The sequence below is a fragment of the Capra hircus genome, chromosome 23 (genome assembly GCF_001704415.2).
Source record: "Capra hircus breed San Clemente chromosome 23, ASM170441v1, whole genome shotgun sequence".
Taxonomy (NCBI): Eukaryota; Metazoa; Chordata; class Mammalia; order Artiodactyla; family Bovidae; genus Capra; species Capra hircus.
This window is the reverse complement of record NC_030830.1, coordinates 23,918,499-23,933,717: the sequence shown is the minus strand read 5'-3', so window position 1 is coordinate 23,933,717 and position 15,219 is coordinate 23,918,499. Positions and strand designations below refer to the sequence as shown.

Genomic DNA, 15,219 nt, shown 5'->3' with positions numbered 1-15,219 from the left:
TTAGAGGGTTTTCATATTTCTTAAAATGTACCTTTGTATACCCTGATCCTAGAATAATGCTTAGGGCAGAGAAGACATTCAGAGAACACTTGTGGAAAGAAGCAATGAATGATGCTTTGGTTTCTAGCTCCATAAAGCTTTGGAGGACATAATAATCAATGGCTTTGTCTTTTATTCTCACAAGCCACACACTTGTAAATGTCACTAGACAGTTGAAAGGCCAGCGGGAGGTTAGGGTTAGCAGATATAAGCTATTACATATAGAATGGATAAACGAGGTCCTATTGTACAGCACAGAGAACTATATTCAATATCGTGTGATAAACCATAAGGGAAAAGAATAGTAAATAAGAATTATGTATAACTGAAGCACTTTGCTGTATAGCAGAAATTAACATAACACTGTGAATCAACTATACTTTAACTAAAACAATAAAATTCCTTTTTTGTTACATTTAAAGAAAGAGGCCAGTGACAACTCAGAAGAGAGGACTGAGATGGATTAATCTGGCAGTAAAAGAAAGTATCCAGAAAAAGTATGTAAATAAGAAGAAAAGCAAATAAGAACAGCTGGGCACCCCTAGAACTGGAAGTCATTTTCACACAGGGATAATAGTATATATTCAATTTCATGTTTCTAATTCTGACTTAACACAGACATTACTCAGTTTGACATAGGTAGGCAAGCCATATTTTTCAGACCTGCTGGAGGTGGTGATCTTTATCAGTTTTTTCCTGCTCACCTTTCTGCAAAGATGCACTTTCATTGAACTAAACAGGAAAAACACTATTATCAGCTTTGGTGATCAGTTAAACCTCTATATCTGCTTCTTCTAATTGGTTGAACCGTATCAAATTGCTGGTATTTTACTATTTTCTTTTAACCAAAAAAAAAAAAAAGAAAGAAAAAAGGACACTTATATGTCCAACCTAATAAATTAGAGGTTACATCATCCTAGCAATCTTGTTTACCTGAAAGAGAAACTAAGGCAGTGTCATAAGACTCTCATTAAACAGGTTTGTGGAGAAATAAAAAAAAATCCTGTTATAATTCTGCCATTCTATGAAAGTACCCTTATGTCATTCTGCTCCTTGGAAGCCCCTGAAATTATTCTGTTCTTGGAGACCCTTGGAGTTGCTCTCAACCTGGGATAGTCTTATTCATGGTGTCTTTCTATCTACTGGATATATATATATTTATATTCAGAGGCCATGGGAACTTGTCTCAGCCTTTGACCCTTCCCCCCAGTAGCAGGTAACATTGCCTTAACAAAAATCAAAAGCTTTAAAAATCAGTTTAAGAGGAGCTTTTGTAAGTAAACGATAGAGTCACAATGGTTTAAATTCAGTCTCAGCTGTTCTAACAGCAGGCTTTGATAGCAGGAAGGATGACTGAGAGCTTGAATCTATGGGGCATCTGAAAAGGTGGAGGGAGGGCTGAGGGGAGATGGGGGGGTCACTAGACAAATGGGGTGATGACACACTCAGGTGGGGGGTATTCTGATAGGCTAGGGCACATCTATGGATTCACCAATACAAGGTTGATTGGTAAATCATTTTCCCTCAAAATTCTTTCAAGGACTCAAAGAATGTTTGGTAAATGAATTTCCTGTGGAATCCTGTATGGAATTCATGAAGGTATGAGCTTCTTTTGAAGGTGTATACTGTACATGTTTATATTGTACATGTTAGTGTATTGTGAAAACTAGAAAATTACAAGGTAGGTATTTATCATGATGAAATCAGTAACAAGCAATTGTTTTGATGTGCTTTTTGTTAAAATATTCCTAGTCACCTAATCTGCTAAAAGCTAAATTTAAATAGTCTCCACATTGCAAAATACCGCTTCCTACTGCTGGTCTAAGTATGTGCTACCAATTTCATAGCAGTAAACACTCTAATAGGTGTTAAGAAGTTATAAAATATGAAAATTTCAAATTAGGAAATAGTAGTTATTATTTGATGGAAGAACATAACAAGAAAAACAGAACACTCAAATCAATTTTTCTTAAACTGTAACTTTATTTGGAGCAGAATTTTCCTTAAGTAAAGTTAACCTTTTTAAACACCTTAGGACGAACTATTCAAAAAGGAACATTTTATTTCAGAAGGGGCTTGAGTAAATAGTTTTCGGTCCTCCTATCTTCTCATCATTATGAATATTTGCTTTATAATTAAATATATTCTTAGTTGCTCCCTTGTAATCAAGTCAAGTGACGAAATTGCTGTCAGTACTGAAATGTCCAAGATCAGAAGACTAGTCAGGCCATTTAAAATTCACATTAGCAGTGTCTGTAAGAAACTGATAATACGGATTAATGTGATATTTGCCCCCCAGTTTGTCTTCTGTTGGTTTCCATGAGAAGGTCCTCACAATAAATTATATAAAATACAGTACTTTGGTTGGAAATTGTAAAAATAATTCTAAAAATTAACCACATATCTTGAACAAGTTGCTACAGTATGCTTTAAATGATAGAAAATAATTAGTACATCAAACATTTTCTTATAAACATATTGCTTTGGATCACACACTGAGCTAAAACATATAGCCTGTATTCTTTTTCTCTCCTAAATGGCACAAAACAATGGCTTGATGCCACTTCGTAAGAAAACATGGTGCCTGTGAACTCCAACAGTTCTGGTGATTTGTACTTAAAAACAATTCTGTTTTACATGGCTTGTCTGGAGTCAATTGTTTTTTATCATTCCAGAATATGACACAGCATCCGTTTACTAGATGTTTATGGTCCTTGAAGCAAGAGATCTGTAAGAAACTGCTTGAGAAAATCGGTTTTCTTCCTATTTTAATCATATATGAGCTGGGTGAGGGCTTAGTAATTAATGGCAGCTTACTGTGAAATGAACAATCACATGAAGAATAGCTTTTAGCTCATGCAACTTTCCCTGCAGTTCACACACGTACCCTTTGGCATAACCACTGTCACCGAACCCTTGGGCACTATACCATCTCCTGACGTCCCATAAAACTTTATGCCTGACATGAGGTACAGTCGTGGATAGGTATAGTTAAACTTATCATTCCTCTTGGTGTCTTGTAGTAGATTTTATAATCTTATAATAACTAAGAATACAGGCAACAGGCAGTATTTTCTTTTTACTTAACAAAGTATTGGTGACTTTTCCCTGTCTACAGTAAACAGCTTGTATGCTCAATGCATCCTTTACCCATTTCAGGGTGAGAATCAAAGAGAACTTTAGAGGATTTTGCTAGTTCTTTAGAACTGACCTTGTTTTTTTTTCAGCCTTCTAGTTTACTCAATGCAGTGTCAGCTTCTTGACTTTCAAATGAATAAGGGAAACTGTCTGCTGATAAACAAAGGAAAGAGGAAGAGTATGAAAAGAGAAATATTTTCTGCATTGAGGCACTACAAAAGTAATAGAAAAACAATTCTATAATGTATAGTAACCAGGTAAGTAGGTTTTTCAATTAAAATGTAATGACCTTAACATAAGCTAGAGGACCAAGAATATGGCATTCATAATCCATCTGGTTCTCTAGAGGGTATTTATGATTTTAAACCAGCTTTCTAGCAAGGTGGGTAAGCTTTCAGATTAATTTACTTTTTATTCCTAATACAGAAAGGGGAAATAAATATTAACCACATAGTAAAGGACTCATCTCTGAAAACACATTCTCTGTTGATTGAGATAATGAGAATATAATACAGAAATAAATTCAGCTTCAAGTTGTGCTTACATATACATATTTATTTCCTGAAGCTTTGCTGCCAGTTTGTTAACAGGAAAATATGACCTCTCAAATCCACATCCATCATTTGCTTTTCGCATGCCCCCAGCAATCATGGTGCTTGGTCAAGTACCTTTTTGAGTCATTCTTGAAAACACAAATTGCTCCCTGATTTTAGGTGAGGGCCCTTTGGGAACCATGGGCTGCAACATATTATTAATACATCAACACAAAAATTTACCCACTTACTAGGCTGAACCCTATCAAAGTACCAATATTCATTTTCACCTAACATTTTAACTTACAAAAATGACAATTTCATTGACTCCACTTGCTATATCCTAGAACCAAACAAAAGTGACTTGAGCCCCAGGAGAAAGTGAGTCTATGCACTCTAGAGATGATGTCACGTTCACTGGCTGTGACCTTCTTTCTTGTCTTTCGGATAATCACGAGTGGAGGCGAGTGTGCCTGACAGAGGTGGATCAGAGTGGACTTCCTTTTTCTTTCTCCAAACTAGCTTTGTCTTTTTCAAAATTGCTGTAAACATTCCTCTCAATGGAACAGCCTCTGCCCAATGGAGTTCTCACTGTTGAAAGAAACTACACAAGGGTTTAGAGTTCTTTAAATGTGGCACGTGATGGACACTTGACATATGGTAACTGTGGCTTCACAGACCAGTGGGACCTCTGCCATCTCTTTTTTCTTGCTCCCCAAATTGCCCTGATAATTGGACCAGAGGGTAGACAATGATTATTCATCGTCTATCTCTGGCCAGGCCTGGAGAACTGAGCTAAATGCAACATTCTAAGGGTTGTGCTACTTTGAAACTTTACTTTTGGGTCATGCATCTTGGCAGGGATGTAAGTTTAAGTCACTGTGTTAACCTTTATGTGGAGAACCTTTTGGCTTCAAAAGCTTCCCTTTTATGGGTACTTATAGAAAGTGACTTCAAAAACGGAAGAAAATAGAATGTGATGGCATAGCTTGGTTTCAGCTGGATTATCACCAGCCACCAAAAAACGTGTTGTAAACATTTCTAAAAATATTTACTTAGAGTTCTTTCATCTGGGGAGTAAAAAGAAAACAAAGTGAATTATGTAATAGTACTTTCAGAACATCACAGCGGTATTAAAAAGTCAAACCAATAACACGGTATTGAGAAACGGCAGATGGCCAGTTTTCTAGCACTGACGTCAGTCCAGAAAAGCTTAAAGTACCGAATATGCCACATTTAAAATTTAACCACTTCACAAATATCCACACACGTTGAGGAAATAACCCTTTATCGCGTAGCTGTAAATTGCACCCCTGTTGCAATACTGCATCAATATTATTATATTTTTAAAAATCTGTATAAAATATTATCTGGAACCCCAAAGGAAAATCAATTAATCTTTAAAAAGTTCCTTACAAAGTTGACTGTATAAAATGCTAAAACATAATCCATATATACAAAATGCTGCTGTTTAAGAAAATAATGGGACCCAGTTTTAGAATAAAATAACTTTGTACAAAAAAAAAGTACTGCATTCAAATCAATATTAAAAAAAAACTTTAAAAAAGAATATTGAAATGTCTCAGTTCAGAAGAATAACTATAAAGTGTTTGCTTTTCCACCAACTGAAAGTCTCTTGCAGGTGGAATACCAGCTGACCAAGGGACAGGGTCCTACTGTTCCCTACAAAAGGTTTCGCGACAGTCATCGCCGAGACGCGTACTTAGCAATCCAGTCCGTCCTGCCATGTACAGGCTGGGCGGCTGGAGGCCGGGGCAGCAACCCAGGAGTGCTTCTAGGCTGGGTGTGGAAAAATGGTCGCCCAGGGTGAGGTCTCACAGCCTTCAAGGAAGAATAGCCTGTAGGGAAAGAGAAAGGTGGGTCTGATTGATTGGGTCCATATAAAGTATAGCAAAGAGCATCTCAGTGACATAAATATCAGAAAAGCAGAGCTCAAGAGAAGCCACGTTCTTGGAGTTGGCCCTCCCAATTAAGGACAACCTCGTCCTATAGCAGTCAGGCCAGAAACACCAGTGTCATTCCTGCGTGTGCTCAGTTGCGCAGTCATGTCCAGCTCTTTGCGGCTCAATGGACGGTAGCTCCCCAGGCTCCTCTCCCATGGAATTTGTGGTGGTTTAGTCGCTGAGTTGTGTCCAACTCTTGCAAACCCTTGGACTGCAGACCCTCAGGCTCCTCTGCCCAAGGAATTTTCCAGGCAAGAATACTGTAAGTGGGTTGCCATTTCCTTGCATCTGCCAGGCCCGTTCTGCCTGCAGGCCCATGCACTAACAGCCCAAAATACAGAGTTTGCTTGTTCACCTCCTGTCGATCTTTACCCAATGGCTCCTCTGCAGTGAGGTCTCCCTCGGCCGCCCTGTGTAAAATGCCCGTCTGCACCCTACACTCCTGCCCCGTGCTCCCTGCTCCCCTCTTTCTTTTCCCCTTAGCACTGTGGAGCATCTTATTTGGTTTACTTGCTGTCTGTGGAGTACAGGTTCCAGGAGGACAAGGAATTTTGTTGTCTCCTTCATTTGTGGGCCCTAGGCCTACCATGTTTGGCACAAAGCACTTGTTTAATAACTATTTTTGAATAAATTCACAAATAATAATAATCCCAAATAGAACTTACCCGGGGAAGGGTCGGGAATAGGTGCCAAGTGGACCCTCTGCAGAGCAGAACTGATTTCTTTTTTCAGAAAGGAAGGGATATAGTTTCCAGCCAGTCCACTAGAACTTGTAGAGCTGGAACCAACTGATTTGCAAAAGAAAACGCTCATTACTGCAAAGACATGCACAGGACACCAACAAGGGTAAAGGACAAGGGCACAGGGCAACAGAGAACTGGGTTTTGATTTTCAAGGGGAAAAGCATTAGGATAAAGAGTAAATTTGGAGCAGAACGTTCTACCACACCACACTGTTAGAAAGACAGGCGGATGGGGTGTGAGGTGTACAGGCAGTGTTGAGACTATAGCCTGTACCCACAAGGAGGCTGGTGGGTTGGTTCGTTAAAAAAAAGGAGACATTTAGAATTTTCTTGCTGTTTGTAATAATCAGTTTAACCTGTTCTGGAATTTTCTTTTTTCCACTCAATAATATAGAAGAGTTAGCCTTCCATGTTAGTATGGACGAATTTCAGAGTATGGTTAAACCATAACTCATTTAACTGTTCTCTTATTGATCAGCATATAGGTTTCTCTTATTGATTAGCATACAGGTTATGTTAATTGTTTAGCCATTATAAGTAGTTCTAACCAGAGATATTCTTGTCCAGAACCAGAAAATTAGTCATTATTAAAATTCACTAAATACATTCACTTTTAATGTCATTTCTGCCTTGAGAGTGTTTTAAGGGCAGGAACTGGGTCCTACTCATCTTAGTGTTCCAGGGTCCACGGAAAGCCTTATTCATAGCAAGTAAACAATACATGTTGTGTGGGTGAGTATCTATAATGAGCCTTATTACGAAGGCTTAAAGGTGCATGTGGAATAATGAAGGATGTTATACAAATAACACAGATCCATTAGGAAGTTAGACCCATTAGGAAGAGCACATGAGAGGAAGAGTTGTTCTGTGTCTTCCCAACACAGAGCATTCTTGGCAACTACTTAAGGCAGAGTGGAAAAAACAGTCTGGAGCTCATGTATTGGGAGCTGTGTTGGTCAGCTGAAGCACCTTTTGCAACTCTGGTGACTAAATAAGAAAAATGGAAAGAGGATCAGAACAAGGAAATCACAGACAGAAAAAAGGCAGAGTCAGTAAACACAAGGGAAAATGCTCAACCCTCGTTAGTCAGTGGGGCATGCGGGTTGACGCCATGGTAAGATGCCATTGCACACCCTCAGATGAGCACACATCTGCAATCTTGACGTATCAAGAGGCATCAAGGACACGGCACAACTCCTGCACCCTGCCAGACAGCAGTTGGGCAAAATCTGTGAAGTCAAAGATGAGCACAACCTTTAACCTAACGTGATCATGTCGCAAGTGCACACCTATAGGGGGCGACAGGGTTCACTCCAGCACTCTTTCTAACTAAAAATGATCAACAGCCTTCATGTTCATTCACCAAGAAGAGACCGGATGAGTAAATTATGTTCTAAGTGTCCATCAACAGATGAAAGGATAAAGATATGGTACATATATACCATAGAATATTCAGTTCAGTTCAGTTCAATCGCTCAGAACAAAATCTTGCCATTTGTGGCAACATGGATGGACTTGGAGGGCATTATGCTAAGTCAGAGAAAGACAAATACTTTATGATTATCACTTACACATGGAATATAAAAAATACAGCAAACCAGTGACTATAACAAAAAAGCAGACTGACAGATATAGAGACCTAGTCATTGCCAATGGGGAGAGGGAAGAGGAAAGGGACAAGAGAGGGGCAGGAGATTAAGCAGTATAAATTACTAAGTATAAAATAAGTCACAAGGATATACTGTACATGACAGAGAATATAGGCAATATTTCATAACTACAAAAGGAACATAACCTTTAAAAATTGTGAGTCACTATAACACACACCTGTAACTTACATAATATTGATCAGCAACTATACCTGAACTTTAAAAAAAGTTATATTCTAGTATAAATAATAAATGGTATCATACACATATACATTGCATGTCATCCTACACAAATATGAAATATATTCTATGTGTGTATAATTGCTATATATATTATTAATGTATATATGCATTATAATGCATTATTAACATGAGTGGAGATCCAGGATTATATGCATATAAATTTTAAAACATGTAAAACCATGCTAGGTATTTCTTGTATTCTAAAAAAAAAAAAAGTCATGGAAATAATAAATACCCAATTTAGACAGGGTTGGGGGTGGAGGGGAAGGGCACAAAGGAAGGAAAGGCAATCGTGTGTTTGCAGAGTCTGACTTTACACGCTGGGTGGTGAGTACGTGGGTGTGGATATGTTCTTTCTTTCCCTTTCAAACTCCTTAAAATACATGAACATGGAATGGACAAAGGCAGAGAAGAGAAGCCCAGGGGTTTACTTGTCATGTGGAAGGAGAAGCCGCACATGGTAGGGGCTGCTTGCGTGAGGTGCATCTGAAATTCCTTCATCTACTGAAAAAGCGTGGGCAGCACCTTCCAAACTGTCTACCTTCCAGCGATGCCCTGGGCTGAGGCTGAGCTGTGAGATGGAAGGGACAAAAACAAGGCAGACCCTGTGATACCCAGAGGTCGCAGATCACAGAGCAGGGCCTCAGAAACCAGACTCTGTGCGTGCATGTGTGCGTGTAAGTCGCTTCAGTCACCTTCGACTCTTTATGACCCTATTGACTATAGCCCACCAGGCTCCTCTGTCCATGGGGATTCTCCAAGCAAGAATACTGGAGCGGGTTGCCATGCCCTCCTCCAAGGGATCTTCCTGACCCAGGGATCAGACCCAGGTCTCTTATGTCTCCTGCATGGGTAGGTGGGTTCTTTACCACTAGCGCCACCTGGTAAGCCCACCAGACTCTGTAAGACTGTTTTTCTCTCAAGCCAGGGAATTCTGCTGTCCTCCCCTGCTACTCCTGATGGCAGAGCCCGAGGGAGCTGGTCAAGCCCCCAGGGCCTGCTACCATGTGAGAGAAAGGGGCACAGGCCTGGAAAAAAGCTCAGGGTTTCCACACAGAGAGGCCCTCATGGTTCCACAGCTTGTCATCCTGTCTCTCTGCACTCACCCAGCCACACCGGGAGAACCTGCTTCTTATCATTTAGGGAGCAAACGTCATTACTCACCTGAAGTTATTTTGCTGATCACTGATACGGTCCCTGAAGATTTTCCAGACAAACCAGAACTGGACCACGGATTAGGTGGAATAAAATCCTTGCCTGGATTCGGGAGTACACCGTTTCTTATATTTATTCCTAATAGGGCAAAAATGTTTTTTCAAATGCAAAATTTATATTCAGTCTTGTACTACATGTCAGAGATGAGATGAATGCAGAGTCCAATTTGTCAAAGACCTCCTATGGCTCAACAATCAAAAGCTAACCGTGATGGTGCCGCTGGATAGGTGGCAGAGGAAAGATGCTGTCTCTGGGGTGAGCGGGTTGTCTCACTGGTGGGTGGCCTGACAGAAGCGTCTTCACCATCTACCAACAGATCTGTCCACATCTGCTGTCCTGACCTCCTGGTGCCTTCCTGGGCTTCAGTGCCCCATGGCCTTCCTACTCACCTACCTTCGCAGACCACTGCCTTTCCATCAGCTGCCCAAGTTCTTCTCCGTCCCTCCAGAACCCCACGCCTAGCTCTGCAGACCTCTGCTTGCCTCTTTCTGAATTCTGAGATTCCACCCCTCACCTCACATGGACCATCATCACTGTGCTGATTCTGGTCTCTACCAACAACCATCACTGACTCCCTCACTTCTCAGGCTGCCTTGATCTCAGCTACAAGACAAACCGCTGCCCCGCTCCACCCCCGGACCACCCACTTCCCATGGCCATCGGGCATCACAGCCATCTTTCAGAACAGAAAGACTGAATCCATCCTTTATCCTTCTTCTTCCTCTAGAGTCAAGAAGAAATAGGTCTCCCTTCAGGCCAGTCTCCTAAGGCCACAGTGCCATACCTGACGAGGTCTGGCACTATTTAGGAGGCCTGTTCCCAATCAAGGCAGAAGGCAGGGGGGAAGCAGTGAGTCAGCCAGGCCTCCATCCCCTGTCCTGGGACTCCACCCCCTCAACCTGAGCACCGCTGCGCCGACCTGGATGACAGTGACAACCTTTGGGTCCCTCGCCCACATAGCACACAGACGTTGCTAACACCGTGTCACTCCTCCAGTTACAACCCTTCAAGAGCTTCCTGTTGCTCATGAAATAAAATCCAAATTTCTTACAAGACCCTAAAGATGCCTCCTATGTCCTAACACATCCTCCACCTGACAGTGATTGGGCCATGCGGCCTCTCACAAGCCAAGCCCTTTCCTGCCTCCTGGCCTTTGCACTGGCTGCTCCCTCAGCCAGGCATGCTGTTCTCACATCCCTCTGCACATGGAGTTCCCTCCTAATCTCTGGGGCCCAGCCCCTGCCACCATTACATTACCCTTAACAACCGCTGTCACCATCTGCAACTAATGTGTACGCACTTATTTAGGGTCTGTCTCCCACCACTAGAATATATGAGGATGAGGATACTGTCTACAGGTTGCTGGCTAAAGTCACTGCATAGACTGTGATGTGAACAGAGACCCTGGAAGATGGGCAACCCAGTGGCCCCAGTTGGCTGTTTTGTCCACCATATTCTCAGCGCCTGGCACAAAATGATGTCAATACAGATTGACTGATGGAATGAATCTGTGAATGAACAGTGGGCTAATGCTATATGTTTAGAATACAGAGAACCTGGAGAGAGGCTTGGGCGCTCTCCAACTAGAGTGTCTTCACTTAACCCCTGTGGTACATAAAGCCAGACGGGGGCGCTAAACTCCCATCTGGTTTCCTGAGAGCACTCAGGGCTGGAGAGACCCCAGGCGAGCTGCCTGGCTCTCCCTGGTTCCTCACTCGCTCGGACTGGACCCCATTTCCTCTACCGAATTTCTTATCTTAGGCAAGAAAAGAAGGGGAAGCCTGGGACTTCCCTGGCGGTCTAGTGGTTAGGACTCTGAGTTTCCACTGCAGAGGACACAGATTCCATCCCTGGTCAGGGAACTAAGATCCCACATGCAGCGAGGTGCAGCCAAAAAGAAAAAGAAAATATAAAGCCTGTGTGTTCTAAGTGGCTTCGGTTGTGTCCATCTCTTTGTGGCCCTATGGACTATAGCCTGCCAGGCCCCTCTGTCCATGGGGTCCTCCAGGCCTGAATACTGAAGCCAGGTTGACTGCGCCCTCCTCCAGGGGATCTTTTCCATTCCAGGGATCGAACCCGTGTCTCTTACATCTCCTGCACTGGCAAGCGGACTCTTTACTACTAGCACCACCGGGGAAGCCCAGCAAATATTTCTATGGTGGTGCCACCACCGTCCAAAGCAGAAGCTTTGCAAAACTCGAGATTCCGGGGACACGATTTCTCATCAGTGACCAGAGCACGGGCAGCAAGTGTTATTACCAGGCAGGTACCGAGAGTGCTTCAGGTAGTGTTGCTTGGCCGCCGACCTCAGGGTGGGCGTGTCGCGCCGGGGATAGGACGTCTGGGTGGGGGCGCTGTTTCCGGTGCCCACAGGCTCCGAGGGCTTCAGGTCCAGAATGCTCTCAAATCTGAACGGGGAGAAGAAGGTTCTGGTCAGCACAAGCTGGGCAGCGCATGGGATGCGAAGACAACCTCACAAACCCAGAGGCAGTCAGTGCGCAGATGGGAGCCCACACTTGCCTGCACAGCGACTCGTCGCTCTGTCTCTTCTTATTTTTCAGGTCAATCCTGGTGAAGGATGGACTGAAGTCCGAGTCATCCAAGTCAGCCCAGTCATCGGAATCCTTCGTTGACCTGGAAACGAGACCCCACCTTCTCCTACTCTTTGGCTTGATCTCACCATTTTTGTGCTCCAGGCCAGTGAGAATTTTCTGTGTATACAAGGGGATGGGGAGGTGGGGAGGAGAAGCGATACTTGGCATTAGTGAAGCTCACCCATGAGTAAGCCCCATTGTGAACTTCCTCCGTTGTGTAGAGGAGGGTCCTGGGGTGTAGTCTTCCCCAGTATGCAGTGCTTATTGGAAAAGGCAATGGTGGGAAACAGTCCCTGACCTCTCTCACTTATCCTGCACAGGTTACATCAGTTTCCATTCAATGGGGACACTAGGCTGTGTAAGCAAGGCTTTAAAAAAGGACATTTAGGGTACTTCTTGCATACGAGGAAGGTAGCTGGATTCTCATCCAGGGCTCATCTCTGAAAGAGTTAGCATGATTGACACTGTCCTAAATAGAACATAAGAGAATGTAACTAAAGTGTCAATCACCTGCTCTTTTATAGAAAACAATGCAATTAATACCTTATTTGCCTTCTCAGCAGACCTGGATCCTATTTAACTACAGAATTAGCTACAATAGGAAATTTATAAACACACTGCTGCTTTAGGCGGGTTGGGGTCAAGTGGACAGTCTAGAGACACCACCCCCATAATTCACAGGCTGAGCTAGAACCTGAATTTAGACCTTTAACTACAAAGCCAAGGCTCTTTTCACAGTTCCATGATATCAAAAAGACCAATCTATTATAATTAGACCTTACATGCTGAAAAGAAAATATTGCATGCAAGAAGTACGGTCAGGGCCTTCCCTGGGAGCTCGATGATGAAGAATCTGCCTGCCAATGCAGGAGACGTGGGTTGGATCTCTGATCTGGGAAGATCCCACATGCCACAGAGCAGCTAAGCCGTGTGCCACAACTACTGAGCCTGAGCTCTAGAGCCTGAGAGCTGCAACTATTGAGCCGATGTGCCTAGAGACTGTGCTCCGCCAGAGAAGTGACTGCAGTGAGAAGCCCATGTGCGGCAACTAGAGAAAAGCCCACCCAAGCAGTGAAGACCCAGTACAGTCAAAATGAATAAACAAAATTATTAAAAGAAGAAGAAGAAGTGGGGTCAGCAATGGAACAGCCAGACAGGGCTCCTGAGGGAACTGTCCTGCTTACTGCCTGAGGATGCTTGGGGTGGAGTGACGGCAAGAGCAAAGGGCTGGGCTTGTCCTCTGGTAGGTGGTCCGTCCTGGGAGCCTCGGCTTTATAGGGGTACACGAGATGCTGAGGAGGCTGGCTGGCTTGATGCTGTCTGGAAGAAATGCGTGTGTGTGGCTTGGCTGGGGGCTGGGCAGGAGGGACCGGCTTTACGTGAGGCTGTGCGGCTGCCTTTTCCAGAACGTCCTTCTGAGATTTTCCTGACTCCTGGAGGCTGTGCGCAGTGCTGCCCAGGGGGTGCCCCACCTGGAAGTAAGGATATCGAAGAGCCTGGAATGACACATGAGGCTGTTTCAGAAGAAGAATCTGACTGGGAAGGTTGACACCATTCAGGGTCACAGGCTAGCTTTCGCATTAACCAGTCTGCTGCAGTAGTTTGCCCAAACCAACTAGAAAACAGCATCCTGAATCTGTCACACCCCTTGCGAGTCTCCTTGTCCTAAATAGTGTAAAAATGTATGGACTGGTTGCCACACTCAAAATTATCTGGGTAAAGCAGCCAGTTTCACTGCTATGCCCTCTGCTACTTCTGCCAATATTCTGGCTTTGTAACTTATTTGCTCTGTGTCTTAAATACAATATTTCACCATTATAAGTCCATTTCTTCATTCCATAGAAAGAAGATAAATAAGATGGAGAGAGCCAACATAATGATCCAGGAGGACTCTGAAAAACCAAATGTAAAATAAGAAAATACAGCAGACAACAAAGGTTTGCTGTGTATCACAGGGAACTATCTCCAGTATCTTGTAACAACCTGTCGTGGAAAAGCATTGAGAAAAAAAAAAAATATGCAAAACTATCACTTTGCTGTATACCTGAAATTAACACAATACTGTAAATCAGCTATACTTTAATAAAAATAAAAATAAGCAGGTACATCCGCTTTAACATCAGAAATGCCACGAGCGTCAAACATATTATAGTTAAACCTTGTCCATCAAGATAACCGTGCTTTCTGCATCACCAAGGAATAAATCGTAAAGTGCTGGGGTTTGCAATTCTCTCTGAAATATTCCCTAGTCTTTTTGAGTGGAAGTCACTGAATATAATGTAACCTTTCTCAGTGACTCTGGGACCTAGCCATAACCACCTGTAATGATGATAAGGAAGTGCAGATATAGATGCGAACAACATGGACACTCCCACAGAGGTCCTGGGCTCTGACGTCTAGCTCAGGAAGTCTTCTCTTTAGTCCCAGGTATTTTTGCAAGTCTCAACTGAATTCAGGGTATTTTTAGCTTTTCTGATACTATTCCTAAAAAGTAAACATTCTCTCTTGGTTCCTTGTTACTGAATCTTTTTATTTTCATAGCCCCTGTGTATTCTTTGGAAAGCTGGGTTCATCAGACAGCTTCCTTCCGTGGCCTGACAACACTTGTGAATTTCATCACCAGAAGTGCATTTCTGAGCACTCTCTAACCTTCTTGAGCCATCTAGAGTTCTTGGCTCTTTCTTCTTTGAACCATTGGAAAGCTGCTTTCCTCCCATACCTCAGTCCCCCCCCAACTGTCAGCTCTCAGCTCTCGCAAATTCTAACATCACATGGGCCCTGTCCTCAAGTGACTCCATCCGTCACTTTCGCTCGGCCAGGTCGTTGAACCTGATTACAACTGTTCTCCTTTTTCATCCTCTGGGTAATGGATTTATCAATGAGACAAGCTGAGAAGGGGCCAGGTACAACACAAAAAGAGGCTGGCAGGGGGTCTAGGAGTGGCTGAAGTCCCCAGCACCACACGCTTCCTTTGGGTGTGCTTTATACTCTAAGTCAAAATGGCCTGAAGGAGGACAGGTTGGAAAAACAGGAGCCAGAAGGCATGTCAGCCACATGTCGGAACTGTTGTTGATGGTACACTGTCTGTACTAGCTACTGGTG

General features: G+C 43.1%; 1 protein-coding gene across 4 annotated transcripts in view; it reads right to left on the bottom strand.

Annotated features, from left to right (window-relative positions):
- Positions 1,999-15,219, bottom strand: part of ICK (intestinal cell kinase) — a 47,120-nt gene continuing 33,899 nt past the window's right edge. The window contains exons 9-16 of one of the 4 annotated variants that reach the window (XR_001917123.1): positions 13,302-13,613; positions 12,044-12,234; positions 11,783-11,931; positions 9,473-9,601; positions 6,340-6,462; positions 5,434-5,569; positions 3,251-3,327; positions 1,999-2,302 (exon numbers count right to left, since the gene is read on the bottom strand). Coding sequence is in view for 2 of the 4 variants with exons in the window: in XM_018039102.1 (XP_017894591.1) it covers positions 3,306-3,327; positions 5,434-5,569; positions 6,340-6,462; positions 9,473-9,601; positions 11,783-11,931; positions 12,044-12,234; positions 13,302-13,613 (1,062 nt within the window). In the remaining 2 variants the exon portion in view is untranslated. Of the gene's footprint in view, positions 5,570-6,339; positions 6,463-9,472; positions 9,602-11,782; positions 11,932-12,043; positions 12,235-13,301; positions 13,614-15,219 lie in introns of those variants that run through there. The other 3 variants (XM_018039102.1, XM_018039103.1, XR_001917124.1) reach the window with 3 other exon arrangements.